At 47.9% G+C, this 20,124-nt stretch overlaps 1 protein-coding gene and 1 pseudogene across 3 annotated transcripts in view; both read left to right on the forward strand.

Annotated features, from left to right (window-relative positions):
- Positions 1-20,124, forward strand: part of CELF5 (CUGBP Elav-like family member 5) — a 39,677-nt gene that overhangs the window by 15,482 nt on the left and 4,071 nt on the right. Inside the window, exons 3-13 of one of the 3 annotated variants that reach the window (XM_061600647.1) lie at positions 3,431-3,482; positions 7,532-7,660; positions 9,117-9,196; positions 10,165-10,311; positions 11,231-11,372; positions 11,759-11,905; positions 12,650-12,712; positions 12,946-13,032; positions 14,875-15,018; positions 16,074-16,238; positions 17,855-19,612. In XM_061600647.1, coding sequence (XP_061456631.1) covers positions 3,431-3,482; positions 7,532-7,660; positions 9,117-9,196; positions 10,165-10,311; positions 11,231-11,372; positions 11,759-11,905; positions 12,650-12,712; positions 12,946-13,032; positions 14,875-15,018; positions 16,074-16,201 — 1,119 coding nt within the window. In that variant the 3' untranslated portion in view covers positions 16,202-16,238; positions 17,855-19,612. Of the gene's footprint in view, positions 1-3,430; positions 3,483-7,531; positions 7,661-9,116; positions 9,197-10,164; positions 10,312-11,230; positions 11,373-11,758; positions 11,906-12,649; positions 12,713-12,945; positions 13,033-14,874; positions 15,019-16,073; positions 16,239-17,854; positions 19,613-20,124 lie in introns of those variants that run through there. The other 2 variants (XM_061600651.1, XM_061600650.1) reach the window with 2 other exon arrangements.
- Positions 15,256-15,361, forward strand: LOC133372982 (5S ribosomal RNA; annotated as a pseudogene).

Consider the following 20,124-nt stretch of genomic DNA (forward strand, 5'->3'; position numbering starts at 1 on the left):
GCACTTTATTTGGACAATTTCTCACCTGGTACTTTGCACATTATATTTGACCTTTCACACAATGTACAAGCTAGTTCTGGAATTCTATAGCACAAGTTTAGCGCAAATTTTTGTGATAAATAATACCAGAAATAATCCGTTTGCAAGGCTGGGAACCTGGAAGATTGCAGGAGTTTTGCACTAGCTGCAGCCGCTCATGTGACAGGCATCCCAGAATGCAGTGTGTTCCTGCCCTTTCGTCGCACAGGGTTGTTTTTGTTTTGTTTTACCTAATGAAAATTGTATTGGCATTCTGGTATAGGTGCAGATAGCAACAGCATTTCCCTACCTCCCCACCCCTGTGCTGATACAACTAAAATAATTTTAAAAGTCAGATCCTAAAGCGGGGAGGGCTTGCATGGCGACAGGATTAGATCTCAGCCTCCTACACAGTGGAGAACAGTGTGCATGTGTATAATGGGTGAGGGTTGAAAACAAGACATTGTGCATTGCAGCCGTGTGAAAAACATTTGCGCGAAATGCAGGTATATTGGATGAAAAAGCTGCTGTTCCTTAATACAACAGGTACTAGAAATCAGGAAACAAGCTCTACCTTTTTAACCCATTAAACTGATGCAGTCAGGCCTATGTGTGAAGGCAGTCCAACGCTGGCGTCTTGGATTGGCACGGTCGGGTGCATGTCAAGGCCCGTAAGGGTCCCCGCTACTGAACCTCCCACCCACCCAGGCCAGGCAGTCACTACATGTCCATTCCAAATTTACAATCTGTCACAACAGCCAGAAGGACCAGCTGGATACCCTTGCTTTGCCCTCCCCCCAAAATCTGGCTGTGGCACCCATTGAAATTAATGGACAAGACTGATGTGGGTCCATTCGTTTCAGTAGGGTGCTTCCCATGGCTTCCCCCAAAGCATCCTGTGCACTGTCATTTGTGAAGGGTGCGGAGAGTTGTGGGGAGACTATTCCCCTCGCAGAGCTGCAGTCCCTAGAGCAGTTTAACAATCAGTCCCTCTTCCCAGGGAACTCGGAGAATTGCAGCTCTGCAAGAGGTATAGGGGGATCTTCTCACAACTCTTGGCACTCTGAGCAAACTACAGTTCCCAGGATGCTTTGGGGAAAGCCACGACTGTTTAAACCGGTATCATAGTGCTTCAAATGAATGGTACAGATGTGGCCTCTGTTCACCTGAGGCGGGGGCCAGGGAATCTTTGGCTCTCCAGATGTGGCTGCACATCAGCTCCATCTTTGGCCATTGACTGCTGGACTCCAGACACATCTGAAGTGCAGGCCATTGCTATCTCATCCCTAAAAACACCAAGCACCAGGACAATCTTTTGTATGAGGCCTGAAAACAAAATTGTAAACAACCAGATGGATCCCCTCTGCCCCCCAGGTTGGCTCCCCTCCTCTCCATTCCCTCAGTGCCCCATGTGTGCGACGATTAAATAGCTTCACACACGCACCCTCAATTCCCGCTGCCTTTTCCCAAAACAGAGGAAGGCCGCCACCCCTCCTCAAGAAGAGCCTGTTTCTACGGCAACCACAAATGTCAGGTTCCATGTGGCCCATGGCTGTTGCCATGGCAATGAATATTCTCTTCCCCCCCTTTAAAAAAAAGCAAGCAGAGTGACAGGACTTCTGGGAGATGAGAGAGTGGGGGACCTGTATGTGTGTGTGATAGGGCTCAGTTTCATTCAGGGTTCGCCACACTTAGGTGGCGAGGAAAGCTGAAACCGGTTGCATCATCTCCGATTGTCCCCGTTGGATGGGAACAGTTCCCTGGTTTCTGGTGTGGGTCCCAGCAATGTGGCCAACAATGTCTTTTTTCCTGACACGTCTGGAAGTGTGCTTGCAAGTGTCGATGCAGAATCCTTCTGGTCTTCAAGGCCCTCCTTCAGATTCGACAGGATTTCAGTCTTAGGAAAAGGTGAAATGGAAATGAACTGCCTTCAAGTCGATCCAGACTTATGGCTACCCTATGAATAGGGTTTTCATGGTAAGCAGTATTCAGAGGGGGTTTCCCATCGCCTCCCTCTGCGGATAGCCCTCCCCAGCTGGCTAGGGCTTGCTCAGCTTGCCACTGCTGCACAAGCCAGTCCCTTCCTTGTCTGCAACTGCCAGCTGGGGGGCAACTGGGCTCCTTGGGACTCTGCAGCTTGCCCACGGCTGCACAGGTGGCAGGGCACGTAACCCCTGAGCCACTCCCTGTGGAGGTGATCTTTAGCTGGCCCTTGATGCCCAGGAGCCACGAGCAGGGATTTGAACTCACAGACTCTGGACTCCCAGCCAGGCTGTCCTCCCCGCTGTGCTATACCAGCTGTTCCCTAAATAGGACATCCCCGCTTTCAATACAGAAGGCCCCAGGTTCAAATCCTGGCATTCCGCAGTAAGGTTGGGAGAGACCCCTGCTTGAAACCCTGTAGATCCACTGCCTGTCAGTGTAGACAAGGCTGGGAGCTAGCTCGACCACTGGTCTGATTTGATATAAGGTACCTCCCAGTGGTTCCATCTAAATCAGCCCCTAATTCGGAACCACAAGCACTTCCTGCATTGAGCAGGGGGTTGGACTTGATGGCCTTATAGGCCCCTTCCATCTCTGCTGTTCTATGATTCTGTGACTAGAATCTTTATTTTAGGAAGGGCCGTAGGTCAGCAGTAGAGTGCCTGCTTTGAATGCAGGAGCTCCCAGGTTCAATCCCCCAATGGCATCTCAGGTAGGACAGACATGACAGAGAGTCCATCAGGAGTGTAGTCGTCCAGGGTCTCAGGGGGTCTTAGACCCCTTACTTGTTTGGGAGCTGGGCCCCCGTGTTTCCAGCGTCCTATGAGCCAATCAGCATGAAAGGTGTGTGTGTTAGCCACTGAGAAGAGTCTTCTCACATGCTGCCTTGCCCTTTCCTGCTGATTGGAGCCAGTCAGAGTGAAAAGCGGTGAGTGAGCCACTGACAAGACTCTTCTCAGTACCTAACACTCTCCTCTCTCATTCTTATTGGCTCCCAGGGATGCCTGTTGTTGTGGGAGAAGGAATTCACAAGGATCTCGTTCTCAACCCCACAGCAAAATAAATAAACAAATAAAAAGTGGGAGGGGGTGCAGCTGTGACTAATGTGAAGGGGCCCTGCACTTCTGGATTTGCCACTACACAACTGGACCCCATGTCTGAAACCCTGGAGAACTGCAGACAATACTAAGTTAGCCGATACAGACTACTGATTCACCGTTGTGGGGAGGGTGGAAAACTGTGCATCTGTGTCCTAAAGCCCAGAATGGGAGAACTCCACGCTGCAAAACTTTGTTGCAGGCTCCACTTATTTGGTCGGCATGAACATTCAGATTTTTCTTTTAAATCTGTCTCACTCCAGAGTATTCAGAGCCCAGATTTGCTAACATTCAGCATTGCATGCTCTCTGTTTCTCTCTCTCTTTCCCCAGATGGCCCGTCCGATCCAGGTGAAGCCCGCAGACAGCGAAAGTCGTGGAGGTAGTTGTCATCTCTCCTTGTTGTTTTCTCTCTCTCTCTCTCTCTCTCTCTCTGTCACACACACACACACACACACACACACACACCCTCTTGCCCTACCAGGTGACTCAGAGGCTCTGCTCCCCATAGCCAAGAGGCCCAAATTTTGTCAATCGAAAGTAGGTCCACTTGTAAATATCTTAGTTGTCGTGGATAAGAATAGAATCTAAGCCAGCTCTCGGGACTTGACAAAGCTAACAGATATAGCTGAACAAGACTGAGCATCTGGAATCCAGATGTAGACTACCTCTGTCCATGGAAGTTCCACTTGTTAGCCATTATGCTCTAGTAATGCCGCATCGCCCATCCATTAGCTTACTGGATCCTTTAAAAAGGCATCCAAGCCTTAGGCATCACCATATCTCGTGGGCCACAAATCGCACAAATTTTTACACCACTTGCACATGGCTGTGCTTCCATGTCCTGTTTTAGGATTACCAGTGGTGGCAGGTGGCTACATGTCAGTGGGTCAGTGGAACCCACTCTAGCTTTTAATCCAAACTTTCAAAGTGCTGAAGCACCTTGGACAGTTCCTTGACAGTTCAGCCTCATAGAGCCACCAGCTGCCATTGAAGGTTCCTGACGGACAACTGCTATTGCTGGGGTTCAAGCGACAGCATTTTGAGGGATGGAGGCTCTACTCAAAATGGACCTATTGCAGTCAGTGGAGCAGAGCTAGCCATGCCTTTGCATTTCAGCACGTCCTCTCTGAGTAGGACTAACATGAGAGATTTGGGGAGGAACTCCAGTTTAGTGCCAGAGAGCTGCTACCAGTCAGAGCTGACAATACTGAGTTATATGGCCTGACCTGTTGTCAGGCAGCTTCCTGGATTCCTCTTTAAATCAGCCCTTTATTCAGAACACTGAGAACTAGAATCTTTGAATGCTGAATGCTGAAGAATGCTGTTTCAAGGAAAGGACAAACTGCCCAGTGGCAGAGCGCTTGCTTTGCATGCAAAAGGCCCTGGGTTCAACCCCTGACATCTGCACTTAAGAAGAGTCAGATAGCAAGTGCTGGGAAAAGCCTTTCTGGAAAGTTGCTGCCAGTCAGAGCAGAGAAGAGAGATGAGCCCAGCCTTCACCAACCTGTAAGCTAGCTGGGAGTGTTGTAGTCCAAGTCAGCTGGAGGACACCAGATTGGCGAAGGCTCTCCTAGATGGGCAGATAGTCCAACACAGCATTATGCAGCTTTTTTCTCCACACACTGGGTATTATTCAGTGCTAGCCCTACTCAGAGTAGAGTAACTGGAGTTAACAGGCAGGATAAACTTCATGGGGGAGATAGTCAATTCCTCTTGCATTTAAAGCCGGCTTTTTCAAATGTGTACTTTCTGAAACAATATGAAGCACAGGCATATTTTGAGATTCGCACCTCCAAATTTTGCGATGCCGTTCTCCAACCAAATAATGTTTACAAAAGTGCATCCATTTGGGGAAAGGGGGCGCGAAAAATGAATAGATTCGTGCAAGTGTCATGCAAAAAATGCATCCTATTAGGAGAAATTGATTGCCAGTATGTAAGCATTAGTGAAAACAGCAGAAAAAAAATGTATAATCCGGGAGAAATTTACACGAAAATTGAGAATTTTCATGAGGATCTTTTAAAAACAAACTAACTGCAAATTCCTGCAGAAATGTGGAGAACTGAATTTAAGACTGGGAAAACTAGAAAGTGGAGACAGATCCTTCCATCACAGGTCTACTCTGAGTAGGACTTAACAGAACCCATAAGCTGATGGATAAGCCATGGCAGCTGATTATCTGCCTGACCTAATTTATTTAACAAATGCTGCCATTTCTTCCTCTGCCCACCTCTTTTTGCAACAACAACAAAAAAAAGGTTCTTTATCATCCCTTGTTATTCCCCATTTCCCCTCCCTCCTTTTCACATCTAAAATGCCCATCTGGCTGTGAGTTGCAACAGCCTCTAGGAAATGATGGGTTTCCATAGAAACAGTACTCCAACAATCAGAGAGAGAGAAAGATGATATTTCTGGACAGCGCAGAGAGGGATGGCCTGAGCCTATCTGAGGCTGTGAACATTCATGGCTTGAAGGCAGAGCCTCCTCAGGTAGGAGCAGTATACATCAGTCTCATAGGCCGCAGGCAAATGGCAATTAAAATATGGCGCCTTCTCAGAAGGGTCCATCCCGCGTGAGAGACAGCATGGTGAATGCCTCTTCTAAAATAGCGCCTGCTGAACTACACACACACACTCACACACGTGTCATCCAAAAGCAAAGAGTGCTTTCTTTCTTTAGAGCAATTGTCTTGTTATATATGCAGACACTTGCACGTATGTTGAATAAATCCAATCCACTGAAACTCGTAGGGTGAATCGAATAAGATGCTGGAAAACTGGGCCCTAGCCCTGATAGTAGTCTACGGAAGTAGTCTGTCATCTACAAATGTAATAAAACAGAGTCTCCCCGATGTTCTGTACCCACGTTTAGGGGAAGGGCTGTAGCTGAGGGGCAGAGAACCTGCTTTGCATGCAGAAAGTCCTAGGTTCAAGCCCCAGTGGCATCTCCAGGTAGGGCTGGGAGTGCCCCTTGCCTCAGACACTGCAGAGCCACTGCCCGTCAGTAAACATTACTGACCAGTGGTCTGACTTTGTATACGGCAGTGTTCTATGTTCCCTAAGCTGTCACCCTCGAATGTGACCATGGGAAAGAACCTTGAGTGGAGCTATGCAGATGGCAGTGGGCTTCCTTCTCCGTGGTTGGAATCACCAAGAGCAATCAACCCGTTTAATGCACCCCATCCACATGAGGAGATTAATCTTTCTCTACGCCCCTCACACTGGGGGTGTGGGTTGTGCCTCCCCCATTCTGAGGGACCCTGCAGAGGAAGCAATTGTCTTTCGTGTGTAGAGATGTGTTGCAACTCCCCCCCAAGATCCTTGCTTCGAATAAATGTTACCGATACCCGCACATTTTTCAGCCACAATTATGGGTGCTTTGCTAGAGATAAATAAAGGGATTGGGGGAGGTGAGGTTGGGAGAGGACAGCAGAGCAGCAGGACCTTTTCCCCCTCCCACAGACACACACTCCTTTTCCTGCTCTGCAAATGTGCTTTGTGGATGAGTGGATTGCCACGACAGCTCTTGCTGCGAGCAGGGCTGGCCGTCAAACCCCAGCCATGCTAATCAGTTCTGGCAGGCATTCCGCTCGGGGCCACCTGTGTCAGAAACAGAAGTGCAATCCCCAAAGCCAGGGAGAGCCTTTGCCTGTTGTGTTTTGGGTGACTCAACCATCTGGGAGGCATCTCTGCACCTCTCTGCTCTGCGTCTTCCCTGCAGGCTATGAACTGTCACGGCAAGCCAGAGAGAGGATGTGGAGCGGCACGGAGACTCGGCCCAATGTATTGGTTGCGGATTTAAAATCTCAAGGGTGGGATGGGGCTTTCAGCAGTAGGCCTTTGCTTCTTTCAAAACACTGAGTTTCAGCTGGGACATAATTCTTGGGAAAGCTGCATTATAGACACAGATAATTAATGCTGGAAATGTGAGTCTGTGGTTATGTACGCACCATACATTGAAAGCACATGGCTCCCCCCCCAAAAAAGAATCCTGGGAACTGTTGACCCCCAACGGAGCTATGAAATCCAGCCCCCTTAACTAACTGCAGTTCCCAGAATTTTTATTTTTGGAGGAAAGTCACGTGTTTTAAATGTGCAACAAATGTATGGCATGTATTCACCCTTAAGCGCTGTTGTATTTGTGTAGGTCTACTTCTTGGGAGGGGAGCCTTAGGCCCAAGGTTTGAATGCATCTCTCTGGGCCTCTCTTATCAGGCCGTCTGTCATTGGGAGTATAGGAAGCTGTCTTCTTACGGCGTCAGACCCATTGGCCCATCTACCATGCCTACATCCTCAGAGAATGCTGACTGGAAGGAGGCAAGCTCAGAGCAGAGACTCGTACAGAGTGGCGGCAAGAGTGTTTTGGTCTTGCAGGAGCCTTGAAATGATGCCAGCTCCCCTTCAATTGAGGTTTTGTGTTTTCCCACTCTAGGGGACAGGAAGCTCTTTGTGGGAATGTTGAACAAGCAGCAATCGGAAGAAGACATTCTCCACCTCTTTGAACCGTTTGGGGTCATCGACGAATGCACTGTGCTCAGAGGACCAGACGGAAACAGCAAAGGTCAGTCCTGCATCTTTCACCTCCATCTAGGGCGGGGAACAACTTGCTCTGTTCTTGAAGGACCTGCGTCCCTTGCAAATTCAATCTGTTTTCAAACTGATTTCACTCTCAAAGCATCGCCACCACCAAAGTACTCTGGAAATTGTAGCTGAGAATCCTTTGTTAGGCTCTTCCCCAATCATTTGTTCATTCTTATATTGCCCTCTGTGTGTGTGTTATGTGCCTTCTAGTCAGTTACAACTTATGGTGTCCCTGTGAATCAGCGGCCTCCAATAACATCTGTCGTGAACCACCCCATGGCTTCCTTTACAGAATCAATCCATCTCTTCTTTGGCCTTCCTCTTTTTCTACTCCCTTCTGTTTTCCCCAGCATTATTGTCTTTTCTAGTGAATCTTGTCTTCTCATGATGTGTCCAAAGTATGATAACCTCAGTTTCATCATTTTAGCTTCTAGTGATCGTTCTGGTTTAATTTGTTCTCACACCCAATAATTTGTCTTTTTCGCGGTCCATGGTATGTGCAAAGCTCTCCTCCAACACCACATTTCAAATGAGTTGATTTTTCTCTTACCCGCTTTTTTCACTGTCCGGCTTTCTCCACCCCTGGTGTATTATTATTATTTAGATGTTTTAGTTGTTACCTGAAGGTCTCCAAGGGACTTACAACATTCTTAAAAACAAAAGCCCAAAATACCATCCAATCAAAACAAGAACATATAGCCACTCATATAGCCACAGGATGCTTTGGCAGCCCACGAGTAACACAATATCAGCTTAGCCTATCCAAAGCCTGGGGGAAAAGTTCAGTCTTTACCTGATGCCGGTGAAGGTGCCAGGTGGACCTTGCTGGGGAGCACATTCCACAGATAGGGAGCCACCACTGAAAAGGCCGCTCTCCCTTGTTGCCACCCTCAGACGGGGGACCTGGAGAAGGGCCTCAGAAGACAATCTAAGGGTCTGGGGAGGTTCATATCGGGAGAGGTGTTCCAGAAGATATTGGGGTCCTGAGATGTAACGAGCTTTATAGGTCAAAACTAGCACTTTGAATTGGGCTCAGAAGTGTACAGGCAGCCAGTGTGATTGAAAAAGTACTGGTGTTATATAACCTGCTCGCCTTGAACTTTGCTTATAATGTAGAATCGGTAAGCTTGCTGAAAGACAGAGGTGCCTCTGAGATTAATTGCAACTGATCCCTCTGCTGTCTCTCCATGGCATCCCTATGCACAGAGTGTGTACAAACTGGGTGGGGGGCATGGGAAATTAAGTAGGGTGGGGGCCATGGGAAGTTCGCACAAAGAGGGGCCAAGGGATTTTTCTCTCCAGTTTGAACAGGGCAGTGGTCCTTAAACTGTACTTTTTTCCAGCTTTGTTCTCACTTGGAGCTTTTCTTTCTGCCCTTCCTTTTCCTTTCTCTCTCTCTCTCTCTCTCTCTCTCTTTTTGCTCTGGTGCCCTCCAGGCTGTGCATTTGTTAAATTCTCCTCTCACATGGAGGCCCAAGCAGCGATCCACGCCCTCCACGGCAGCCAAACTATGCCTGTGAGTAAGAACCCGAGGTATTGTCAAAACTGGGGGAATGGGATTGGGTTCTTCAGTGTTTGATGAGGCATTGCAACTGGCTGCTCACCCAAGGTGAGTTGAAATCAGCCAGAGGCAAACAGCCACAGTATGCCGGGGATTGAACCTGGAACCTCTGGCATGCAAAGCAGGTGCTCTACCACTGAGCTACAGTCCCTTTCTTTTTTAAAAAAACAACACTAAAGCAAGATTCCAGTCCTCATGGTTCCAAATCAAGGCCTGGTTTATATAAGAAGCTGCCTTATGCAGAGTCAATTGGTCCATGTTGCTCAGTGTTGTCAATACTGACTGGCAGTGATGCTCTAGGGTTTCAGGCATGGGTCTTTCCCTCCAGTAGTGTAGTGACAAATTCAGAAGTGCAGGGTCCCGTGGTTGATAATCACACCATGCCCCACACAGCCACGCCACTCACTCCCTTGCTTGCTCCCTGTCCTCATCTTCTCACTCCTCAGTCCTCCCTGTGCGTGCCTTCTCCCACAACAACAGATGTCTCTAAGAGCCCGTCGTCATGACAGGGAATGTGTTAGCTACTGAGAAGAGTCTTCTCAGTGGCTGACTCAACTCCTTTCACTCTGATTGGCTCCAATGAGCAGGAAAGGACAAGGAAGCAGATTAGAAAATACTTCTCAGTGGCTAACATGCTCCCCTTTCGTGACGAGTGGTTTGTAGGACGCTGGAGACATAGGGACCCAGTTGAGACCCTGCTCCCCCAAATGTAAGGGGTTTAAGACCCCATGAGACTACATCCCTCGTCTCTCCCAGTCGTACCAGCGTTGGGTAATTGGGAGGTTCTCAGCTGGGGGGCTTTTGCTAGGTGTGCCTGGCTATGCAAAACCCCAACGCCGATTCTGTACATCTCTCGAGACAAGTTTCACCCCCCACAGCCTTTCCAATCTTGCTCCTATTTCCCCCTCCCCTCCCCTCTCTAGGGTGCCTCCTCCAGCCTCGTGGTGAAATTCGCGGACACAGACAAGGAACGGACGCTGCGCCGGATGCAACAGATGGTGGGTCAGCTGGGGATACTCACGCCGTCGTTCGCGTTGCCGTTCAGCCCGTACAGTGCATACGCTCAGGCTGTAAGTATCGTCAGGGTGAGGGCCACCTGACTCTGGGCAGACATTGCTATGGGTGCTGATGAATACTGGGTGCAGGGGTGTCTGTGTTTATCATCGTGATGTGGGCATTTCAGCCTGGATGGTAGGCAGCCTTGGTGGTCCCACAAGCACCCCTTTGAAGTTCCCAGGGCACGGGCGGAAGGCATCTGAAGGTCCTCGTAATCAGGAGATCCAATCTGGGCTCATGCACGCCACACCAAATTCTGGCCTATGCATCAGCCTTCATTGGATCCTTCAATCCCGGCTCAATTTGCTTAGTGGCAAGCCCAGGGAGCTTTATTTGTTTATTTATTATTTTATTTGTATCCCGCCCTTCCTCCCAGCAGGAGCCCAGGGTGGCAAACAGAAGCGCTAAAAACACTTTAAAACATCATATTGATGTGCAAAGATTACATGGTATTAAGAGACAATGAACGGATAGAAAATAAAACAAAGATATTTGAAATCACAGCAACCTTAACCTAACTTAGAAAATATCTTAACAGCAATGCGGGATATATTTGCCTAAGCTAATCAATTGTTAATGATGACAAGAATCCACAGCAGAATTAGTTCCCTTTTGGACATTTTGAACTTAAATTAGAACTTGTTTTGGGAACACTGCTCAGAACCCCAGCTTGTGTCTCCAAATGAAAGTGCAAGTTCCTAGACCTCATGGTGGATCATGCTCCAAACACAGAGAAGAGTATTTTTGGCAAGAAAGATTCTTCCCCAGTTATTATTAAAACTTCTGTCCCACCCTTCCTCGTATAAGGAAACCAGGGCAGTTGCCTGGATGACATTGAAAAGATAAGATGCCAAGCTGCAATAAGGAATAGCACTCTAATGAGTTTGCTATTAATGCTTAGGAATTTATTGTTGTTATTATTAAATTTTGCAGCTGATGCAGCAGCAAACCGTCCTCTCGGCGTCTCACGGAGGCTTTGTGAGCCCAGCTCTCACCTTTTCTCCGTGCCATATCCAGCAAATCGGGACCGTCAGCTTAAATGGCTTGCCAGCCACTCCTATTGCACAAACCTCAGGTGTGTACCTGTCTATATCGGGATGGGGAAGCCTTGTCAGCCCAGGGGCTGCATTTCCTTTTGGGCAACCACATGCCAGGGGTTCCTCCCCAAGGAACATGACCGACTGCTGAACGCCAAGTCAGACCTTTGGTCCATCTCGGCTGATACTGTCTGCTCTGACTGGCAGCCCCTGTCCTTGGTCTCAGGCAGGAGTCTCTCCCAGCCAGTGGTTTCAATCTGCTTCGGGTTTTAGTCCGAACTTTCGGTGAGCTGTGCAAGGTGTCCTGTCCGAGCGTTTCAGCACCTTGGACAGCTCCTAGGAAGTTCAGACTAAAACCTGGATTCAGTGCCGTCAGAGTCCCCAGTCTCCATTCCATTTCCTATTTCCTGTCTCTGATCCACAGGGCTGCACTCTCCTCCTCTCTTGGGCCCAGCCACTGTCCCAGGGCTGGTCACGCCCATTGCCAACAGCTTCGCCGGAGTGGTCCCTATCTCCAACAGCCATCCCACCCTGGAGGCGGTTTACGCCAATGGGCTTGTGCCCTGCACAGGTATGAAAGGAAGCAGACGGAGAAGGGGAACACACAGAGGAGGCCATGAGAACCTCCCAGATATTCCTGGCCTCAAATTCACATCAGCCAGCATGGCCACTGGCTAGCAGGGATGGGTAAATCTGTCTATTTAAGGCCCCCATCCACACTATATATTTAAAGCAGCAGTCATACCACTTGAAGCAGCCATAGCTTTCGCCCAAAGAATCCTGGGAACTGTAGTTTGTTCAGGGTGCAGGGAGTTGTTAGGAGACCCCCCCTGTTCTATCTTCACAGAGCTACAGTCCCCAGAGTTTTCTGGGAAGAAGGATTGACTGTTAAACCAATGTAAAAGTAAGACTCTACTCCTCAAGGTTCTGAATAAGGCCAATTCAAATGGGAATACAGGCAGCTGCCTTCTGCCAAGTCAGACCCATCGATCTATCTAACTTGGCAGAGCTCCAGGGTTTCAGACAGGCCCCACCTGGAGATGCTGGTGGGGATCAAACCTGGGACCTTCTGCACGCAACGCAGGCGCTCTCCCACTGAGCTACGGCCTTCCCGCAAGCTAGCGTCAGGAATGTAAACAGAGGCTTGGTTCCAATGCCTTTGTTCAAACAACTACGCAAAATGTTGTTACAACTCCAGTTTCTACCTCACTGGTTCCAGTTTGTTTGTTTGTTTTAGCCTATTTAAGTTGTAGGATTTTCCTCTTCCTTCATAACTTCATTTCTTCCCAATAATAATAAATTTCTCCTGCTTTAGCCCAGAACCCATCGGTAGCAGAGAGTCTCCACCCAGCCTTCGCTGGAGTCCAGCAGTATGCAGGTACCTTTTGCTGAAATAGCACTTATTTGGCTAATGGTTTGGAAAATGCGAATTAGACGGGTTTCGCGTTCAAATCTTAGCCCAGTTCGCCCTCCGGGGGCCTCCGTGCCTGGGACCAGGTCACGGCTAGGCATGACAGCAAGGAGGAAGGCCCGTTTGAAAATACTGAAATAAATAACCAAAAAATAAAGAGAGACTAGCCACTTCTGCCTCTCCTCTCTCCTTCTGCTCAGCTGTCTACCCGGCCACCACCACGATCACTCCGGTAGCTCAACCACTTCCGCAGGCGCTTCCGATCATTCAGCAACAGCAGCGAGAGGGTAAGTCGTCTTCTGGGTCCGAATTACTTGCCTGGGCTCCCAGAGCCGCTTGCATGCAATCAGCTAAAACAAGGCAGCCCCTGCCAGGAATGTAGTCATCCACGGTTTCAGGGGGTCTTAGACCCTTTACGTTTTTGGGATCCAGGTCCTAGCTGGAGTCCCTATGTTTCCAGCTTCCCGTGAGCCATTCAGCATGAAAAGGGGAGTGTGTTAGCCACTGAGAAGAGTCTTCTAACCTGCTTCCTTGTCCATTCCTGCTGGTTTGAGCCAACTAGAGTGAAAGGAGTTCCTGTTCATTCCTACTTCAAAAAGCCAAGTTGTGGAGAATAATTCTGTAATTGCAGAAGAGTCAGGGAATCCTGATCTACATCATCAAGCAGTTTGGTAACAGCAGGAGATAAATGTGTAGACAGTGAATCCAAGAATTGAAGCAATATCTCTGACTGTGACAGTGATAAGAGAAGAGAAGGTCATATAATCTTAGAAACGGGTGTATTCGTCCAGGGTCTTGGGGGGTCAGACCCCTTCCTTTTTGGGAAGCAAGGTCCCTATGTTTCCAGCATCCTAAAGCCAAACAGCATGAAAGGGGAGTGTGTTAATCACTGAGAAGAGTCTTCTAATATGCTTCCTTGTCCTCTCCTGCTGATTGGAGCCGATCAGAGTGAAAGGAGGTGAGTCTGCCACTGAGAAGACTCTTCTCAATAGATAACACTCTCCTCTTTCATGCCAGTTGGCTCCTAGGAATGCCTGCTCTTGTGGGAGAAGGCGTTAACAAGGATCTCATTCTCAATTTAGTAACCAGAAAGGGTGTGTGTAGCTGTGACTATCATGAAGGGACCCTGCACTTCTGAATTTGCCACTACACTGTAGGATTACAATGGAAAAGACATGACCTAAAAGGAAAAGGGCACAGGGAGGGAAGAAGGGAAAGAAACCAAACTCGGGGGCTGATCCTTTAAGTTCAATCGCCGTCCTTATAATGGCCATCTAGAATGGGGAAAAGTTCAAGGGCAGGAAGAGGTGGACTTTCAGCAGAGCTGATGGAATGAGTCTTGTTTTTTGTCTTTCCCACTGTGACAAGCCTGCTGGAATGAGGAGGGGAGGACTGGGTAAGAAGAGAAGCCAGGCGGGGTCCTTCCAGGGAGATGCCCAGAAGTTCAGAGACCCTCTGAAATCAGTGTGCTTCATTTAGCCATGCCTATTGATCTCAGCGGGTCTAGTGACTTAGGGTTGCGTCTGACGCTAGTCCTACACAGAGGAGACCCTCTGAAGCCAATGGACATGCCTAGTGCATGTTCATGAATTTCAGTGGGGTCTCCTCTGAGTAGGACTGAGTTGAATACGGCCCAAGAGAATGTAACTGGCTCAAGGTCACCCAGGGGGCTTCACTGCTGAGCAGAGGATTTGCACTAGGGATGTGCTAGAATTCCACCCAATGCGGATTTGGTACTGACTTTTCCATTCATCTGCTTATTCTCAGTTGCCAAGGATTGGATTTTAACGTATAGATATATATATTAAAAAATCCACCTCTAAAACATCGATTGTAACAATGATAATTTATCGATATTTCCTTTTAAAATATTGATATTTTAAAAGGAAACATCAATTTTTCCTTCCAAATAGTATTTCCTTTAAAAATATTGATACTAATATTGATATTTTTTCCGAGCGAAAAAACCACGCGGATCAATAAACTTGAATTGATGCCAGCCTGTTAGGTTGCTGGAAAGTTTTGAACCAGCACCGGCCAAGGGATCCCATCCCTAATCTGAACCCACAGTCTCTCTGCTCCTAGTCTGACACTCTCACCACTACACCACGCTGCCTCTCTAACTACAGGCCCGGAAGGATGCAATCTCTTTATCTACCACCTCCCTCAGGAGTTTGGCGACAATGAGCTCATGCAAATGTTCCTCCCCTTTGGGAATATCATCTCCTCCAAAGTCTTCATGGACCGGGCCACGAACCAGAGCAAATGTTTCGGTGAGTGAACGAGGGAGGGAAGAACAGTTGCTCACTGGTTAGAGCATCTGCTTCACATGCAAAAGGTCCCAGGTTCAATCTCCAATGGCATCTCCAGGAGGGACTGGGAGAGACCCCCTGTGTGAAATCCTGGACAGCCGTTGCCAAGCAGCGTAGCCAACACTGAGCTTGATAGACCAATGGTCCTGTGTTCTGTTTAAATTCATTATTACATTAATAATATTTATGCACCACTTAGCCTACGGCCATACTACCCTGAAACCCTCGATCTCATCTGATCTCGGAAGCTAAGCAGGGTCAGGCCTGGTTAGTGCTTGGATGGGAATCCCGGGTGCCATAGGCTTAGAGGAAGACAATGGTAAACCACCTCTGAATACTTCTTACCATGAAAACCCTATGAATATATATCCAAAAAAGACTCATAAGGTCGCCATAAGTCGTAATCAACTTGAAGGCATATAACAACAATATACCACTTAATATGCAAAATCCTTAAAGCAGCCCTTTATTCAGAGCCATGGGGACTAGAAGCTTACTTAGTGTTTTTCATTTTTTAGAAAGGGGATGTATTGTGTAGCTTAAATGGGAGTGTTTGCTTTGCATGCAGATGGTCCCAGGGTCACTCTCCGGCATCTCCAGGCGGGCTGGGAATGTCCCCCCCCGAAACCTTGAAGAGTCGCTACGCTGCCTGTGAATCGGCTTCCTAAGTGAAGTCCTGGGGGACAGGACAGATAAAAGAAAGCCCATCTTCACACAGTGCAGAGCTGAATTATGGAATTCACTCCCAGTAAACTCCGGAGCAGATTGTAGGATCCAGAGGGGATTCTCAAAGACATCCAGCATGACTTTGGGAGGGTGGGAGGGTTAGTGTTCTTTCACCGGTGGTTGTGGGATCCATTCACAAAGTGCTTCCATCCTGTCAGGCGCTTGCTGAGCCCTCCTGATCCAAAACACGCAGGCCTATCCCTGCTGAGGATTCACTGTCACAGAAACAAGTTAGCAAACAAACGCAGGCGGTTGTTGAACTGGTCTCTCTCTCTCTCTCTCTCTTTCAGGTTTTGTGAGTTTCGACAACCCTTCCAGTGCCCACACAGCCATCCAGGCTATGAATGGATTCCAGATTGGCATGAAAAGGTTGAAGGTGCAATTGAAACGACCCAAGGATGCCAGCCACCCATACTGAAATGTGTGTATTTCTCATGGAACTGATGGTCTGATAGGTAAGCCCGGCGCATCCACTTCCCTTGCAGATCCTTCCAAATGTTCCCTTCTCCCATCCCTCTGCTATCAGGTGGGGCACATGAAGCAAGGGTGAAAAACGGTTCTCTCTGGGCTGGTGGCCACCTTCACCAGGTAGCAAACCACAAGAAAAATGGGTGAGGAGATCAGCATGTTCCCTCTATTCAGCACTGGTTAGGCCTCATCTCGAGTACTGCATCTAGTTCTGGATACCGCACTTTAAGAAGGATGTAGACAAACTGGAATGGGTTCAGAGGAGACCAACAAGGATGATCAGGGGACTAGAAACAAAGTATGACGAGAGACTGAAAGAACTGGGCATGTTTAGCCTGGAGAAGAGGAGACTGAGGGGAGATAGGATAGCACTCTTCAAGTCCTTGAAAGGTTGCCACACAGAGGAGGGCCAGGATTGCTTCTCGATCGTCCCAGAGTGCAGGACACAGAACAATGGGCTCAAGTTGCGGGAAGCCAGATTTCAGCTGAACATCAGGAAGAACTTCCTAACTGTTAGAGCGGTACAACAGTGGAGCTGATAACCTAGGGAGGTGATGGGCTCTCCAACCCTGGAGGCATTCAAGAGGCAGCTGGACAGCCCCCTGTTGGGGATGCTTTAACCTGGATTCCTGCCTTGAGCAGGGGATTAGACTCGATGGCCTTATAGGCCCCTTCCAGCTCTACGATTCTGTGGTTCTGTGTTGCCATCTACCAGGTCAAGGTATTTGGGGAAGGGGCATAGCTCAGAAGAGCCCTGATGGATCAAAGCAAAGGCCCGTCTAGTTCAGCATCTTGCTTCTGTCAGTGGCTAACCAGACGCCTCTGGTTAGCATGTATGCAGGACGTGAGCGCCGTAGCTCTTCCCTGTCTGCAGGGTTAGAGGAGAAATTTGATTCAGTTCTTATTCAAAGCCAAATCTATCAAATTCGTACTTTCTAAAACAGAGCCACCCTTCAAAATTTCTCCAGATTTTGCAAAGCAGTTCTCCAACCAAAGTTTACAAAGATGCTTATATGAGGGGAAAGCGTGCATAACAATGAATTTATTCGTGAAAATAACATGCAAGGATGCATTCCGTTAGCCGAGCTTGCTTGCAAAAAAAAAAAAAAGAAGCAATGTGTGCCTTAGAGATGCATTACAAACATGTTTATTAGGAGAAGCTTGCATTAAAATGCTGAAGAATTTCCATGAGGATTTTTTTAAAAAAAGGAAATTGCTGCAGAAATGTGGAGAACTGAATCAAAGATGGGGAAAAATGAGGAATGGAGAGGACAGATTCTTACCTGCCTGTGAACCCCACTGAGTGGCATTCAGTGAGGAAAACTGCCTCTGATCCTGGAAGTGGCCAGTGATAGCTTTCTCCACTCCTACGAGTTTGTCTAATCCCCCTTTTAAAGCCATTCACGTTGGTATTCCAGAGGCTGCCCATAGCGATCATGTGACACGTAGCCACTTCTCTGCTACGCATAAGCGTTCAGTCTTGATTTATTCCTTATTTATTTTGAAGATGGTTTTTCATTGCCGCATTGGTATGACGTATCTGATGTGGAGACAGTAGCAGCTGAAATGTCTAATCTCTCCTCCCTCCCTTTGCATCCTCTAGGTGAAGAGAAACAACCCTCATCCCGTTGATTTCTTTCTTTTGGTTTAAATAAAAGATTTCCAGAACAATTCCGCACCTTCCATGGGTGGAGTAGGAAAAACTTCATAACAGCAACACCAACTGACGTCTGTCGCTATTACGACCACATCCCCTTTTCGCTCGGTCCACCGGAAAGGATTCAGAGGGTGCAAAAAGACAGGGGCCGTTCAGCACCACAGAGAGCTCCTTCCCAGTTTGTAACGGAGAGTGTGTGCACCATTCCTACGACTCCCCTGTCAATGCAAAGGCCGGCTTTTCTAATTTAAATCGTGCGTATGTAAATAGAAAGAGAGACAGATATATATAAATATATATATTACAGCAACTCTATTTTTTTTAAAACGTTTTGAAGAAGAAGAAGAGGGGGTGAAAAATCGCAGGACCAAACCGTTCTTCGGCGGGCAGCCGAGGGTGAGCAGACAACAGATAGTGCCTGATTCTTGAATGACGTTGGGAAGGGCCTGGTTTTCCACGAGTGTTTTGGTTGGAAAGAGGAAGGGTGTTTTTTTTTTGCGGTGCTCCCGTCACAGGGGGGGACAGGAGTGCAGCCAAACCCAGGCCTCATTCTCCAGGTGTGGAAGGATAAACTGTTAAGACCCCAGGCCTGGTTTCGACAGCTCGCAGATAGGGACAGGTACATGAAGTGCCTTCGTGCCAGCAGCAGCATCGCGGCTATGCCGAATCGGAAGGAGAAGAAAACAAGAAAAAAGGAGTGTGGGGGAAAGGCCTCTTCTTCTCAACAGCCAAATATTCCTGATCAAATGGAGGGCTAACTGTTAAGAAAAACAAAAACTTTCAGCCTACAAGAAAAGAAACTGATCAATAAGGGTTACAACACTGCCTCTCCAGCAACACAAAGACTTGAATTCTTTTTTTTTGACTGTTCTACAGATATCTGATGTTTTGTGCGTGTGTGTGTGCGTGAACTTGCTAACCCAAGAAGGATGCAAGCAAAATATTATTCCAGAAGAGTTCTCTCTTCAGCGGACAAATCGACTAGTATGCAACAGATATTTATGTGTGTGTGTGTGTGTTGGATACATATATACACAGCTTAGACTTTGCACAGCCTAAAGGTCCAGCTGCTTATTTTGAAACTGGTGGTCCAAAGTTTTCAGGCCTCTCCCTAGCAAATAGCACGCTGCCTTCCTCATGTGGGAATCTGGCCCCGCTCCCCAATATTCCACTCCCCGTGCATCCTCCCTCAACCCTCCCATTCCAATCCTACCTCCTGTTATTTTACCTCCTTAGGAGCACACAGACCCCTTCCCCCACTCTGCAAACAGAGCATATAACCCCAGTCCTGTCCCAGTTATGCTGACTGCCTGTACGCTTCCGCGCCCAATTCAAAGTGCTGGTTTTGACCTATAAAGCTCTTTATGGCTGAGGACCCCAAGATCTTCTGGAATGCCTCTCCTGATATGAACTTCTCCAGATCCTTAGATTTTCTTCTGAGGTCCTTCTTCAGGTCCCCCCTCTGAGGGAGGCTCGGAGGGTGGCGACCAGGGAGAGGGCCTTTTTGGTGATGACTCCCCGTCTGCAAAATGCACTCCCCAGTGAGGTCCTCCTGGTGCCTTCATTGACTTCTTTTCGGCGCCAGGTAAAGACATACCATTTCCCCCAGGTAGACTGAGATGCTGCTGCCTTTTCTTACTATGCTGACAATGCTTCCTGTGGATACACGGGGTGTGTGTGTTGTTTCATTGTTTTGTTTTGACAGCATGACATAATTTGTTTTGTTTTTAACATTGTTGGAAGTGGCTTGGAGACCCTCAGGTAACAAGCGACTAATAAATAGAATAAGTAGCAAAAATATTAACTCTCCCAGTAGTCATAAGAACTGCATTGCCAGATCAGATCAAAATCCCATTTAAGCCCAGGGGTCTGTTTCTGACAGTGGCCAGCCTATGAGCACTCACGAATAGCAGGGCATTGAAGAGCACACCTCCTTCCTCCCTCCCCTGGCTACTCAGAGATGAACTGCCAGTATTAATCATTAATCATTGCTAAGTAGCCTTATGCGTTAAAAAAAAGTCTCAACATGATCTTTCTAAACAAAATGCAACTCATGAAAACAATGTAAAACCGAACAAATCTTTTACAAACTACATAAACGTCCTCCCCACTAAAAGAGCATCACCATAGGAGGCAACATTAATTTTCCCCAAAGAATGGATAAACTGACACACATGGCTTCAGGCACATCTCCTTGGGAAGAGTATTTCTACAGA

Source organism: Rhineura floridana, chromosome 18, assembly GCF_030035675.1.
Source record: "Rhineura floridana isolate rRhiFlo1 chromosome 18, rRhiFlo1.hap2, whole genome shotgun sequence".
Classification (NCBI taxonomy): domain Eukaryota; kingdom Metazoa; phylum Chordata; class Lepidosauria; order Squamata; family Rhineuridae; genus Rhineura; species Rhineura floridana.